This window comes from Nestor notabilis, unplaced genomic scaffold (assembly GCF_000696875.1).
Source record: "Nestor notabilis isolate BGI_N333 unplaced genomic scaffold, ASM69687v1 scaffold11588, whole genome shotgun sequence".
Classification (NCBI taxonomy): Eukaryota; Metazoa; Chordata; class Aves; order Psittaciformes; family Psittacidae; genus Nestor; species Nestor notabilis.
In genome coordinates, this window is record NW_009940601.1 from 10,707 (window position 1) to 26,938 (window position 16,232).

At 36.8% G+C, this 16,232-nt stretch overlaps 1 protein-coding gene across 1 annotated transcript in view; it reads right to left on the reverse strand.

Annotated features, from left to right (window-relative positions):
- Positions 1-466: 466 nt before the first annotated feature.
- The window catches only part of KCNN2 (potassium intermediate/small conductance calcium-activated channel, subfamily N, member 2), a 21,868-nt gene continuing 6,102 nt past the window's right edge, over positions 467-16,232 (reverse strand). Inside the window, exons 2-5 of the mRNA XM_010020441.1 lie at positions 10,560-10,670; positions 7,591-7,718; positions 2,995-3,064; positions 467-1,181 (exon numbers count right to left, since the gene is read on the reverse strand). Of these exons, the coding sequence (XP_010018743.1) occupies positions 894-1,181; positions 2,995-3,064; positions 7,591-7,718; positions 10,560-10,670 (597 nt within the window). The 3' untranslated portion in view covers positions 467-893. The remainder of the gene's footprint in view (positions 1,182-2,994; positions 3,065-7,590; positions 7,719-10,559; positions 10,671-16,232) is intronic.

Genomic DNA, 16,232 nt, shown 5'->3' on the forward strand with positions numbered 1-16,232 from the left:
ACTTTGAAGAGCCAAACAGCATGAATGGGAGCCTTCCATTTTTAAAGTGATGTTTCTGCCTGGGCATACTTACCTGGCATAACTATGAGACTCTGAATAAATGAAAAGAAAAGGATTTCACCTGTCATTTTTGCATGCCACTCTCTTTAGGAATAGTCAGTTTAAAAGATCTTTGTCATGGGCATTGCATAAATAATTTTATATACATAAGTATATATGTATATATATTATCTATGTGTGTGCAAAAATGCATGTTAAACAAAAGCCCTATGACGATTTAAAAAACCCATAGCATCCTTCATAACTTATTTTTTAGGATAAACTATATTTTTAATTAATCACTTCAGAAATTGAAGCTGTCAGTGACCTTTTAAAATGACTATATGTATACAGGACATTGTCAGATTAATATTGATTTTTTTTTCCCCCTCCGCTGCAAGCAAAGTTTAGAGAATTAGTTTTCATACTGAGAGATACTTATCGAGCTTCAATTTTGCTTCTTGAAAGTTGATAATTAGGCCTTTTGATTGTGAGCTTTTTTTTAATTATTAAGTCCAAGTAACCAAGCAACTATGTGCGGAAATTAACCTTTTTATTATATTATATACTGTAGTAGTAAAATTTGTTTGAAGTGCATGATTAAAAAGTTAGTGAAATTACACAAGGAACAATCTAATATAGCATTAATAGGTGCATTCACTGCGCATCTGAGAGGAGGAGGGGGGAAAAAAGAAGAGTTTTCACTCATTTTGGCCTAAAATATGTTCAGGTTTCCAGGACTCTGACATCAGAACCCAGATAACACTGGTTAGAACCATAGGGCTTTACAATAAAAGCTAAAATATTGACCATATGATGGCAAAAAGTCTATTTTGTGATTAACTTATTCTCTTCTAGCTACTCTCTGATGAAGTTGGTGGTGCTGTAGAGGATGATCTCCTTCTTCTTGATAAAGATCGTGATCGTTCAGCACTATAGGCAACATGCTTATCATAATTTTGTATCTGAGCCTCGAGGAAATCCCTCTGTTGCTGGCTGATTGTCTGGCTAATCAGTCCAGGGAGAGCTTGAATGCTACCAATTAAAGTTTCCAGTTTAGTTTCCAGAGTAACAATTCTCTTCTCAAAATCTTCACTTCTTTCATTTAAGTCAGAAATCATGTCATACATGATGTTTTGAGTCTGAAAGTAGAAGGATATAACAAAGGTTTAGAGAGACCTTACAAATTTTTCAACAAGCAGCATAACTCTAAGAGGGTTTGTAAATGCTTCTGTGCTTCACAGACAAAAAAAAAAAGGATATAAATATAACAATATCCAGTCTTGTGAAATAATTTTCCTTGTAGATTCACAATAAACTTTTTACTAAATTTATTGAGCAGAAATGTAATGTTTTGATTAGCACTTCAGCTGTCATGGTATAAATGAATCAGTCAAAAGAGGAGACCTTTTTTGGAAGGTCATGTGCTTAGAAATGCACCACGCATTTTTTGTGAACAAATGTTCTTTGTTAACAATCAGTTGTGTATGCCACCAGGAGACCGAAAGCTCCAAAGTTGTGATCCATCCTTGTCCATTCTGTATTTCCTCTGGTTTTAAACATCCTCACTCTTCTAAGCAGTACACAAAGGTTTATTTGCTTTCTCCTTAAACCGAACAGGTTTTCCTGAACTGGCTGCAGTAATAGTAGTTGGGTGGATTGTTTTTGAAATGTAGCGCTTCTCTGCTTCCACATTCACCAATATGTCTGCCCTCTACAAAACAGCGTTTGGTTATAACAAGTATATAGGGTGCAATTTAAAATGCAATAGTGGTCAGTAAAAATGTGATCTGAAATCTGTTATTTCATAGAGACTTGAAACTCATTAAAAATTATTACTGGATTCCTCCCTGATAGACTGAGACTTCAGATTAGACTTAAACTAGAGTCAAAACCTGGATGTAATTCAGTAGAAAAACTGGTTGAAGTTTATAAACCATCCTAAGGGAATGAAAATTAATTGAATGACTCAGTGCCTGAAGTGTAAAGCACTTCAGTATCAGATGAGTGTCGATAACCCATTTCTCTGCTAGCACAACCCTTGAAAGCAAAATAGTCTATGATAAATAGTATCTGAAAAGTCTTTATCTGCTGCCAGAAGCACTAGACTCAAATGTATTTTCAGTAACTGAAGTTGTCCTGTGGTTCTCTAAAGCAAAAGGGGAATGAACACTGAAGAATTTTATCTTTGTTTTGATGCATTTTAAATTGACGAGGGGTTTAAGGTACATGAAGAGGTATGCAAGAAGTCCTTAGGAAAGGACCATTAATGCTTCTAATTTAGCCTGAAATTACGATCAAAGTAACTCTTAAATACTGAGGTCTAATGTGAAACCTGGAATGCTATCTTCTCACCTTCTAACTCTGTAGTTATTATTCTATATTGATGAGAAATACTAGCAACAGTAGGCAAGCAGTTTGCAACTCAATAGCCTCTTTTTTTTGGCAGCTATCATTCATTACAAAAACTTCAACAAATGCAGACCTGAATTTACTTGTCTAAAGACACTGCTGCATAAGACAAGGGGAATAGAAAACCAGAATGTCTAATTCCAGTCTGCATGAAAGCCTGTGTACTATGGTTGCTCACAGTAGAGTCACTATCAGTGGGTGGAAAATCTCTTTACTATCAGCACTGCACTACTACTGCCCACTCAGTTCAGCATTTACCATGACCACTGCAGTCACTTCAGGAGCTCTCAGAATCAGCCTCTCAATAGTGAAACTTTCTCCAATGTATTAAAAAAAATAAAAATGGTGCATTCAAAATTTGGTCAGAGCCATAAACAAGATGTTTCATTCAGTCAGTATTACCACAAAACTCACACATATTTCCATTTTCCACAAATAACAAATTTGTTAACAATATCTGCATGTATTATGTATAACATTTTCACTTATAAACTCTCCAGTTTGAAAGGATGAATGATGAAACAACAGTAATTGCCCACTAACCTTTGCCAGGTCCACCAAAGTGTTGGCTTGATCATTCAGTTTTCTTTGTTCCATTTTTACACTTCTTAATCTAAAAGGTGGAATTTTAAGTCAGATTTTTTTGTGCAAGTGGTTGTATTAGGATTTCTAAAAAGCATGCACAAAACTTACAGGAGCAAATAACTGAATGGATAATGCCTTGAGTACTTTGTTTAAAGTCAGAATTGGTCATGTGCCTGCTACAATGGGAAGCATGCTTCTTCAACACCGCAAATAAGGAAAGAGCAAGGAAATGTGATGTCCCTGAGAATACCATTTGCCATAGTCACAGTTGAATTCAGAAAGTGAGATAACAGTTTATCCAGGCTATATGAAAAAAAGCCATAACATTCCTCAAAGCCTCAGTATCATGACAAGTAGATATAGGAAGAAACATAGAAAACCGGTTTTTGTCATTAATGTTGTAGCAAACAAGAATCTTCCCATGCCTACATGACTAGATACAGGTATTAGCCCTGTTCTGTCGGAAATGGATTGGGTTAGCAGGTGTTTGCACCTGATGGAAATACAGTGATAAGTGAGTTTCTCATTACTTTAAACAAAACTTCTATCTGACCAGCAGCTAAATAACCAACATACTTGCCAGTACATTAGATTTTCTTACACAATTTGTGAATCTAAATATGATTACATTTTAAACTTACATGATACATTCCTTTTCAATGCATTACTTAAACTACAGCATTGAAAAGTATGAAAAAAAAGCAGCAAAGGTGTATTTTTATCTTTTTTTGCCTACCTCTGTGCATTATAATTAGTCTTGCACATTCTTTGAAAGATATATACATGACCTTTCTTTTGTGTTCCCTGAAACAAAGTCCATATTTTTCAGATTAACTTCCAGAGAAGTGGTTTGTAGATGCGATTTTCACAAATGAGAAATTGCTCCCTTAAGTACAAGCTTATTGTTCACCATTTCCCAACAGAGAAACACTTGGACTTTCAGTGAGCTTTCTGGTGCTGTTCTAAGCAGGAAATAGCAGTTTTCAAAGACAACTTATCAATATCTAAACAATGTGTGATAAGATCCTAGTCTACTAGTATCTCAAGGGCAAAGCAAGCTAACCATTTGTTTAGCTGTCAAGTGAAAATAACTTCAGCAGCATTTTGTGGCAGGTGGTTTGTTAATGCATAATCTGCGTACTTCTCAGGGATGGTGTCACTCTGAATGCTAGTTTAAAGAAAGCCTTCTTGGAGATATCCCAAAATCAGGAAGTTTCTTTTCATATCTTTAATTACTGAGCATTTCCTTTCATATCTAAGCTAACCACCACAATAAAATTAGTTATGAAGAGTGAAATATCTTTTTTAACACATGGAAATAACACTGTTAAGCTAGAAATATACTATTCACATAAAATCAATATTCCAGCAGCCTGTTACTTATTCCCCTGGAGGCATCCTTCAGAGCACAACATAAATGCAGATTGTGGGAATAGTGCTTTCAGAGGCTATCAGCTGGAGATATCACAAAGTAAAAAATACCTATCACAGACTGTAAAAAATGTATCTTTAGGTAATGGCAAGTCTTCAGCTTCAGCAGCTGGATTTAAATAAAACTGTCATAATTTTATTCCTAAATTCATTAAGAGAAAATATGCAACATCTTCATATGAAACTTCACTTATCAAAGCAAAAGATCATGATTCTGGATCATGTTTCCATGACAGCAATCAGACCACTGAAGTTCACAAATAATCTATTTTTTGCATGCAGACAGGGGTAAGTTCTGCAAATTTAGAAATGAACAGCTTATACAACTTACTTCCGAGCTCTATTTTCATTTTGTTGAAATAAAAAGACAAAACAAAAGAAAACAAACTGTAAAATATACTAAAACAACCAAATGAATGCAGTGAGCTCGATTCAGCAATGCAAAGTCCTAGGAAGTTGCTACTTCTTTCAATCAGTAACTGCCTGAGGTGGCGTCTAACTCACTTCCGTTCATGATGAAGAAACCTGCAATAGCTTCAAAACTTCCCATTAACTATCATCTGCAGATTTTTTTCATACAATACACAAAGTGCTTTTTGATAGTATCACTTACAGTCATGATCTCACCATCATCTCATTTCGAGTACATGAGAAGCAAAAAAAGACCCAGACTAGCTGAAGACAGTTTTAGAGCTGTGACCATGAATTTGAGACTGCTACCATGATCTGCTCTGGTTTCTTGTACAAAACTGGCCCAGAAACTTCACTCCTTTTAGTTCTGTCTCCAGTGAAATGGTTGAAAAGGTGAAGGAAGGGAACCAATAAAAAACAGAGAACCCAGAAAGATGGAAAAGAGACATACATATCATGAGTCACTTGAGAAAAGTTCAGAAGTGCTAGAGCAATGTTTTAATCCATGGCACTTTCTTCAGCATTTTTAGAAAATTGTCCTGGTTTTCATTTTGGTTGGTTGATTGGGTTTTTTTTGTTTGTTGGGTTTTGGTTGGTTGGTTATTTTTTGTTTTTTGCTTAAATACAAAATTTTTAGAAATGGGATGCAAAGAACTAAAGGATAGAGGGAAATGCATTATTAAAATAGCTGTTCAAAGTTAGGCTGGTACAGCTAGAAAAAAGTTACTGCTGTCACCTTCTTCACCCCACCTGATTAATGAATTTTTAAGGCAGATGCAGAACAACACTTTGCATCCTGTGAAGCTCTTCTGGGCTTGAATGATATATAAAGCTGCAGATCGAGCCTGCTGTGCTTTTTAGATTCTTCTCTGAACATGCATACTCTTCTCTGAACATGCATACACACAGACACACAAAATAAACAGCAAAGTTAAAATGTGAAGAAATAATCTTTGCAGTCAAGGATTTAAGTCCAGCAAAGGACGCACAGGACATGCCATCCCCTATCCCAGAACCCCTGCTACTCTACTTCCCAATCCTTTAAGCTAAGAAAGATGACCAAACTGGGAAAATACACTTTTTTATATGCACACAAAAATGCCTTGACTTTTGTCATCCTTTTATTCCTTCAAGTATTTCTGCAGTAGCACAGTAACGTTTAATCCTGCAAGTTTGCTAAATATAATAAACTAATCAAGGTTTATAGGATACTTCATACCTTAAGCTTAGCAATATTGCTATGAAACTGAGATACTGTTAGCCTAAATTTATTAACATGAAATATGATAACCTGTCCTTTCCTTCCTGTTTTTCCTGCAAGATGACATAAAGGTGTTCTTTTCATGATGGGTGCTTTCCTTGTATCTCCTCACAGGATGGCTCAGACACAGACCCACACTGAAAAGTTATCAAAACATCAGTTTGAAATTAAACTTACTTAATTTATATATATCTCCCCTGTATCTCATTGGAATTAATTTCATAGGCTGTACAAATGGCTGCGTCAGGCTGGATGGGGACATCACATAGAGCAGACAAATTGTGGCATGGGTCCTGACCATTCTTCAAGATGTATCTATGGTTCCTGGGGACAAAAGGTTCTTTTTTTTCTCCCATGTAGTCCAAGGAAAAGTAACTGAATCATTGTACAGTTCTGCTGGTTTTGAAGTGCTTCATGACAGATATGTATTACGAATTTTAGATGAATACTTATAATCTCTCAATACTGTAATTCAGCTTAATCATCCTACTGGTTACAGTCCCCAGGTTTTCAACCCTGGAAGATTCCAGTAGAGAGGAAGAACTCATCTGAATCTTGCCAGACATGCTCAAACATGCTCATGTAATGACTGTTGGCATGTACTCCCATTTTCCCCATGTCAAGGGTCATAGCTGACATACCAACATTTGATTTTAGGCACTGAGAACATATGTTGGAGACAATTAATTGCCTTTGGGCATTTACAACAACACTTGATGCATATTCCTTTCATTAAACGCTACATACATACTCATAGGCTTTCTTCTGTCACATCATTCTGATTCTTAATTATTAAAACATCTACTACTAATGACACTTTCTTCATTTTCTTCTGTCATCTCAGCAGCAAAAGACAAAGTCTTAGATAATTCGAGAAGCACAGGAAACTTACAAAACAATCCAAATAAGTTCTGTTTACAATGGACATACACACCCAGCATACTTTTTATTTTTTTTTTGTAAACAGGTAACATAGAATCATAGAATGGTTTGGGTTGGAAAGAACATTAAGATCACCTAGTTCCAACCTGGCCTTGAGCACTGCCAGGGTTGGAGCATTCACAACTTCCTTGGGCAACCCATTCCAGTGCCTCACCACCCTCACTGTAAAGAACTTCTTCCTTTTATCTAATCTGAACTTCTCCTGTTTGAGTTTGAAGACACTACCCTTTGTCGTACCGCTACAGTCCCTAACGAAGAGTCCCTCCCCAGCATCCTTATAGGCCCCCTTCAAATACTGGAAGGTTGTTATGAGGTCTCCACGCAGTAAAACCTTATCATTGTTTACTCAAGAGAAAAATCAACCTCAAGAGCAATTTCAAGTATGAAGGGGGGAAGAAAAAGGGGGGCGGGGAGGGAGCAGGATGGGACATGGAGACGGAGAGTGACTATGAGGGAGGCAGAAACATAGAGAAACACCTGGAGAGAAAAACAAAGCAAATAGTACTTACTGATGTATAGCTTGCAAGAATTTGCGTTGATGTTTCCTTACTTTTGCATGGTCTATCTTTTTAACCAGCTTTGTGTTTTTATAAATTAACCACGTTTCCCTGAGTACATTGGCTGCTGCATTTTTCACCTGTTTGACAAAAGAAAAACACCAGGCTGTCAAAAGTAGCATTGTGTATGTTCTCTCTTTTCTGGAAAGAACTCCTTCTAAAGCACTTAAGACCCTCCCAAACTGGGGGAAGTGGGTACACAAGAAGTGCAACACCGAGGGCAGAAAGCATAATTGGACCAAGGGGACTGCTGAGCAATTTTCATGTTACTTGTAAACTTGGGACCAGCTCTCTTCGCATTGAGGAATAATTTGTCCCTCTTTTAAAGAGTTAGCACTGTTCGGTGGTTTTGGCAATATAAATTACAGTAAGGAGATATCTGTACAGTAAGGATTTATCTGTATGGTAATTAAGTTAAAATATGTTTAATAGGATCATAAAATTTCTTATATATGGTTAGTACCTCTTCAATCTCTTAGCAATTTAACAGTCTTTTAAAATTTCCAGAGCTGTTTGAACACACTTTTTTCTTTTTTTGTTTACATTTTTATTCTTGTTTCTTTTTTGCCATTCTCCCAGGAAATTTAAAAGATCTTGTCAATTAATGTGGCCTGTGTTCTGTTTCGTAAGTGCTTCGATTTTTTTTTTTTTTTTTAATTAAGCTTTCCATAGAATGCTACATGTAAGAATACCTACAGTTCCATCTTAGGACCTCCAAAATTTTCAAGAATGCTTAAGAACATTAGAAAATTTCAATCCAATGTTGATTAAAGACAGAATAACTAGTTACTTGCAAAAGAAAACTGTCCTTATTATTCATCTGTATTTTCTCTCCCTTCAACTTTATATCATGCCAGTCACTGCAGCATACAGAGCTAAGTCAATGTTGAATGAAAGCCCTTGCAAAAATGCCTTGCAGAAGCTCTTCCTAGCAAGAGATTCCCACCTTGTACCTGTAGAAATGTTGGAGAACCTTCGTCCTGCCTTTGGTCGAAGCATAATCAGTTTGTGACCTGATGTGCATCTCAGATTTGTCCCCTAGGTTTGCTTCTCATGTGCTGAGTTTCAGGAGTTTGAAGCTACCCAAGCACCACTTGGATACAGTATGAGACTGATATTTAGATTTATATGAAGGATAGCTGAATAAAATAAACTTTAAAAGGCACAAATGAACACCAGACTCAAAATCTGGTCAATCCTTACAAATCCGTTCTCCTCCCTGAAAGACAGTCTGAACTCAGCTGTCAGATTACCCTAGAAAAGTGCCCATGTTAGGAATGAACAAATTGTTGTCTGTGGTTTAGTATCAACAAGGCCTTAATTAACTATAATAGAAGCGTAAACAAACACACTCAGATAGAGACCTCAAGTCAAACATCTTTGTACCTATGTAAGAACTGTTTTCCCACACATCCTTAGATGTTCCCTGCTGTGACTGCTTAGGGGAGATAGATACCTGCTGTTAGTGCTGACCAGCACAGAAATGAGGGAACCAGCACAATCAGAGCAGCCTGTGGGGCAAAGTTATGATGATTTTGGTTTGAATATTAGCTCAGACTGTATTAATGTTGGCTTGAGCATGAGCGACCTTGAATCATGGGCAAACTGACAGGGGAAAACCAAGGCGGAGAGCAGAAGAAGAAGAAGAACTACAAGATAAGATGGAACGGATTGCAATAAAAAGCGGGACCAAGCAAGTAGAAGATTGTCGCGTGGACAGTGGTAAAGAACCAGTGGAAGAGCTGGAAGCGGTGCGTGAACACAGAGACTGAACAAATCATAGCAGCTTAGCTTATGTAAGCAATATTAATATTCTATATAAGGCAATATAACCCAATAATAAAGGATCTTTGGCTTGCTGGCAACCAGGGGTCCATGCCTTTAGGGTCCACAGCAGCCTGCCTGCATATCCTGGAAACACAGCATGTGGAGACATGACACAGCTTTCTGCAGCAGAGGACCTGTAGCAGCTCAGCACTGCACCGCTGCATGGAGCTGTGCTGAGGCAGCCAACCTCCTTCCCACTTGGAGCAGAGACATGGTTTCCTGCTCAGGCATCGACATCCCCCTCCGCCCATCAGCAGGGATAAATTCTGCTGAGTTCTGTTGTAAGCACCTTCCTTACCATATTGACTCTTCTCGAAAACTAAGATCAAACAAGTTGAGAGGACTGTGTTGATCCTGCTAATTTTCTTGTATCCTCAGCAGTAACCTGTTTTTTTCAATAATGTACTTCTATTGTCTAGTTTCCCGCATTCTTTCATTTTCCAAAATGTTACTGTGTTTCAAATGGTGTTTCAAATGGTATTTCAATTCTATTCGAATACTTAAAGTTATATTTCAAAAGAAAAAATTTACAATAATTTTTATGAATTCTAATGATTTCTAGGGTTTTTTTAAAAATAATCTCTTCTAATAATATTATCAACTAATATCGTTCAAGCTACTTCAATGCTATGTGATACTAAGTGAACCCCATGTTGAGTGCAAAAGCAAAATATAAAGACTGTCTCCCTCACAAACTATGAATATGTTTTTTCTTAAGAACGCCTTTCATTGCTTGTAATTCATGTGTCAGTCATTTCACCTATTTTAGCTAGAAAAATTTTACATATTCTTCTTATATGTGGCATGAGGATTTTTAGCTTAACATAAGTCTTTAGTTTTATAGCATTTAACTGTTGGTTATACCAATTATCCTCCAGCTGCAAGAAATACATTGTATAGAGAATATTCAAATTTTCAAGATCTCGCAGTTGCTCTCAATTCAGATAAAAGCTTTAAGCATTCAATTTCTTCTCCTTGCAAAATCACACCCTTGAAAAATTTCAGTACAATGGAGCAGGAGACTATTTAAAACAAATGCAGAAATAAATTAACACACATTTCCTTTTCAGTTTTGAATATAAATTGTGACTTACTCTTTTAGTTAGCTGGGTGTCCATCATGAAATTATGCACATGTTTTTCAGCTTTGGTAAGTTCTAACTTCCTTGCCACGACAGCTACAACCAGGGCAGTACACCCAGCACCCTGGAAACAACAAAACAAACCCCCAAGATGTTACTACTGCATTTTGCACAGTTTTTAGTTTAAGTTTCTCCTTTGCTGTAGAAGTATCGCAGGCATCAGATGGTTCATCCCTGGTAAATACAGTGAACGTGCGACAGCAATTTCAGTTCAGAGTAATAGGAAAAGTCAGTAGTTACAGGCTGGTCTGTCAAGGCATCGAAATAATTCATAAGCAGCATCATTTAGAAGTTCAGTTTTTCTTCCCGCAGAGGTTGAAAATCTGAACACATCTGATTTGTAGTGCATAAACAAAGCATGTGATACAACCACTTTTAAAACCCAGAACAGTTAGTAAATAAATGTCCTGTTTTTAACAATTGTCTAAAGGTTACAGCAATTGCAAAAGAAGAAGTAAGATTAGATTAGTATTTAGCATACAAAAAAAGTTTACTAGGATTTTCTGAGGGTGTAAAAATAATAATAAATTTAGTATTTACTCGCTTTAGTATATTTCCTTGTTGTTCTCCGAGTCCTTCAATGATCTTTTCTTATAGTATTTCTGCTTATCTTATTACAATTTAAAATAACACACATACACAAGACCATTTCTTCAAAACTTGGATGGAGAAAGTGTCAATTAATTTTCTAATTTGTACATATGTATGCAAGAAGAACCAAAGCAAGTACATACCTGTCCCTTTGAAATGACAGTGCCTTTATCACCATCACGAATTTAAACATGGGGTTTTTTTTGCAGGGAGGAATGCAAAGGGTGCCAAAATGAAGTAGGTAATGCGAAGCAACATTACAGACATCTAAAGGTGTCATTTACTTTACACTATTAATAAATTCAGCTGCCTTAGTTTTGGGGGTTTTTTTTGTTTTTGTTTTTAACAACTCTTTACAAGTTCTTTTTTAAAAAGTACAAAACAAACATGAAATATGCCACGCTGTGTTTAACTTGTAGTTTCACCCTAATCTAGTTATTACTGCACCTGTGTCAGTTACTGTCCAGTAAAAAGCAATCTCTTGTACACTGAAGCTTTCCACATTTTCATTCACATAGCTTTCTTCCACTCTCTATTTCTCCATTCTCCACCAATATGAGTGCCTCACTCTCTCCAGAAAATCCAGAATAAATCTCTGAATCCAGCTTTCACAATAAATTACAGTAATAAACACAGAGAGACTGCAAAATAAATTAACTCATTGGAAACCCTTATTCACATAGTGTCCTTAAGAAAAAAAATAAAAAAAAATCTGCTTTCTTTGCTGAAGCACCCAATGAATTTTGTAAAAGTCTCCAAGCAATTAATTCTTCATTCTCTGGTATATTTTTCCAATCAATCCACCTGCTCCCTCACAAACACCTAATTCTCTGCAATTAGTTCTCATCTATCAAAGCTTCTACCCCCAAGGAGCTCTCAACATTCCTTTTACGAGTCCCTTGTAATTTTGCTGTGTTTCGTTCTTTCCTTCTGTCCTCAGTACTAAGCTTTCTAGTTTCTGTTCCCTCTGTTCGTGGAGATTTACTTTAAGTTTTGCTCTCCCCATGAGTCAAAATAGGGCTGTAAGTTCCTTGGCTTCTCCAGATCCCACTAAGAGTTAAGAAGGCAGAAGACAGACAATGTAACTTAAGGCTGAGCACTTCAGAAATCAACCAAGCCCTCTGAGAAGAGGACTAGGCAGGAGATGCTCTACCATATGCCTTTCCTCCCCAGAAAATAGACAGCTCTCCTTTAGTCTCCGTTCTGTGAAAAAGGGCAGAACGTAAGCGCTGAAGACTCCTTTGTGGGCAAATAAATAAATCAGTTACCCCATATATCAAGAGAAAAGCAGACATCTTTTGGTCCAGTATGTCAGGATAACCAGGATCAAATTAATGACATAAGTTGAGTTCTACCTGCTTATTCTGTTATACCTGTTCTACCTGCTTATTCTGTTATTCTGCTTATTCTTACGCAAGAATGCTAAAACAGAATGAGATTGTTCATAGCAACACCACTGGTGAAGTGGCACAAAACAGCTGTTTACGCCAGGTTACCAGGGCAGAGAAATATTAGATGCCACTTCCCACAGCCCCCCTAAAAGCTAGAGGAATGGTGATAGACCAAAGGAATTTGGTTTGAATTGAAATTATCCCAGCCTTTGTGATTAATGATTTTTCAGAGTGACACAGCTGTTACAAGGGCCAAACACTATTAAAACCAGTAGCCTTGTATTTCATATGAAAGATGCTGCTTGCAGCAGCAGAATACTGTCACCAGCAAGCTATGACAACCGCATCTGTGGTGTATATGCCCAGCAGTGAATATACATAATCCGTAGCTCCAGAACACCTTACTGCACCAGCAAGGTGTTCAACATTCAGGTTACCCCTCTTGGCTTTGAGGACATGAAGGATCTCAGGACATGAAAATGAGCTCTTTTTAGCATTTCTGCAAAAGAATAAAGTGTTATACTATCTGTATATTTACATTCACAGTACCTTGAAGGAAAACAAATTACACTCATTCTTTAAGCATTCTTTAAGCAACTAACAGCTTACAGAAATAAGATTGAAATTCCACTTGAAGTACACAACGCTATTTAATATTTTATGTTACAAAGCTCTGCGTTATGTGCTCTGCAAAGAGCTCAGCATCCTTAAAGATACTAATAAAGTGAGAATTATTCCAAACTGCAGAAATGAAGTAGAGGTGATACAGTTACTTTAAAATGGTAGAACCATAAGCATCAAACTTTCCATGTTTTGGAATATCCTGATTCCGATGAAAATCAGTAGTATGAATTAAATAAATTCATGCTCATGTGCTCAGGTTTTTTTCTTATATCAATGCTACATAATGCAACATCTATTTTTTCATTAAAATAACTTAGGCTAAGTAAAAGCACTATGGTATTTATTTCAACTGCAAGGAGGGCTATTTTGAGAATAAAATCCTAAAAAGTCCTATATTTGATTACTGCATTTTATAATTTCCAAAATCATTCTATTTTTCCTGTTACGAAGTAAATAAATTAAATCACTGCTTCAAGCTCTTCCCTACCTTTCAGGGGAATTATACACAATAAAAAAAATAAAAAGGCAGGAATGTATATATTTTCAAGTAACAAGGCAGGAAGTATTTCTACTTGAAATTTCCTCTCTTCAGTCAGACTCCTGTCCACCTCTTGCATTACAGAGTTATTGCAGTATATTTTGGCTTGGCAGTCATGCTGATTTTAAGCCAAAAAGATGACCTAAAATAGTTTTGCATTATTTATACTTTCATATATTCAATACCTGCCTGGCTACTATTGTCTTCAGTGAAGTCTGCACCACAGCTAGAATTTTATTACAACATTTAAATTTCTAATCTATAATGCTGCTGCTACAACTGTAGTTGATTCTGTGATTCCTTTCTCTATGGCACCGCATATAGAACATTCGCCCTCAGCTGCAGTATTTTATAACTCCCAGCTCTTCCTTCTCATGGCTTTAGTAAGCCCCTTAAGACAAAGTCTTTTGCATGATCTCTTGACTTAAGTAAAGCTTCCTGGAAATATGTGCAAAGCTAATACATAGTTTTTTCTTTCAAATTCCTCCCCTTCTTTTTTAGGACAGCAAAGCCTAGCAAAAACAGTGAAGGTACTTAAGAGTCTGGTATGCCAAGATTATTTGTTTTGATCCTGCATAATACCTCCTTGTTCCCCACTCTCTTTGCTATACGAAGATGTTAAACTCTTCAGGAACTTGGATTACATGTTGCTACTATCTTTATACAGTATTGGAATCAATAGAATCAGGTGTTAAGAGTCCTGAAGCACTACAGAAACATAAATAACAATAAATAATGAAGGTAGGTCTGTATTAACCAATTACACAGTACACATCGTAACATTTCTGCAAAAGAATGAAGTGTTATACTATCTGTATATTTACATTCACAGTACCTTGAAGGAAAACAAATTACACTCATTCTTTAAGCATTCTTTAAGCAACTAACAGCTTAGACCTGACTTTGCTTTTTTTCTCCTTCAGATCCTGATGTGGTCTGCTGAGATTATGTATCAATCTGTATACTAAACCAGCTGAGATACCTTCAGCAGTCTAATCACAGTCCTTTGTCCTCTTTGCTTATGCAGGCCTGCCTGAGCTTTCTGCTGTTACCATCAGAACCACCAGACCAAAGCTGACTAACTTAAAAACTACCACACAGAATTTTACATTACAGTAAACCCAAACAGATATAGCCATGACAGCTAGAGGGAAAAAGCAGGTGTTGCCTAAAGTATGTAATGAGGGTGGGTCTATGAAGTTTGAATCAAGACCATGACTTTTGTACTGCTCACAAGTGGCAGGACTGAGGGTTCACACTTGTGCAACACACAGTGATTACAAAACTGCAGGGTTCAGGCTCCTATAATGTCTAGTATTTACATCTAACTTTCTAGTAAAGGTCGTTTTAGTGATAACCAAAAAGAAGTGCTTGCAACTCTTCAACTATAGTGTTAACAAACGTAAAGAATGGTTAGCACTGGCTGATAAGCTGCACTGAAAACAGCATTTGGTCAGCAGAGAAACCCAGTACTCTTTAAGTAAATGCCTCTGGCATTTCCACTTGCTTCTTTCTTTGGTAAGGTTCCAAAATAACTTTACAAGGCAGCAATGAATTGAGCCATTTCTGCAACTGCCTAGAGGTCATGTATATGCCTGGAAGTCATGTGTATGCCTGGAGGGTACTACTGGTGTGAAAGGAAACAATGCTTTGTATCAGTGTCTCAGCTGAAAATCTCCTGGCAGTTTTGGTTCACTGGGCTGGAAATGAAGTGTGGTCTTTAGTGCTGTAGTTGCCACAAAAATGTCCTGCTATACTTGCCTGTAGCTGAAGGAAAGCATTTGCCATGTTTATTGCTCACTTCCCTTGGGATCCACTGAGGGAGAGAAAAGGTCCGCTTTGCAGACATATGATTCTGGTGGGAAATTACCTCTGCACTAGAAAAGGCGCAACAGTCCTCCTGCTGCTCTGCATAAAATGAAAATCCTGTAAGAATTTACACAGGTATTTTGTTCATTTGGCCCTCCAGAAGGTGGACTTACAGGATCACCAGAGGAGGAGAGAAAAAACTCGCTTGAGGTTAAAAAACCCTCTCCAAAATAAGCAGTGTAAAAGGCAAGACAGACAGAGGTTAAGAAAATGGTGTTGTATAAATGTTGTTATGCATTTGTCATCGTTTACTGGGAGAGATGTGTAACCTCGCAACATTGAAACAAAATAGGATGAGTAGTAGTACAACAACTATATCATCTCAGCCAAAAAGGTGACCTAAAATAGTTTTGTATTATTTATACTTCCATATAGTTAATATCTGCCTGGCTACTATTGTCTTCAGTGTAGTGTGCACCACAGCCAGAATTTTACTGCAAAATTTGAACTTCTAAGCTATGCCATAGCACATAAGCAGATTCCTTTACTTCTCATTAACCCATTAAGTTTTTAGCCATGTTTCACAAATAAAAATTATGAAGAGCACTACATGTCATATACAAATACGAAATTGATTAAAAACTTTCACACACTGTAGTGACTAGTCATAGCA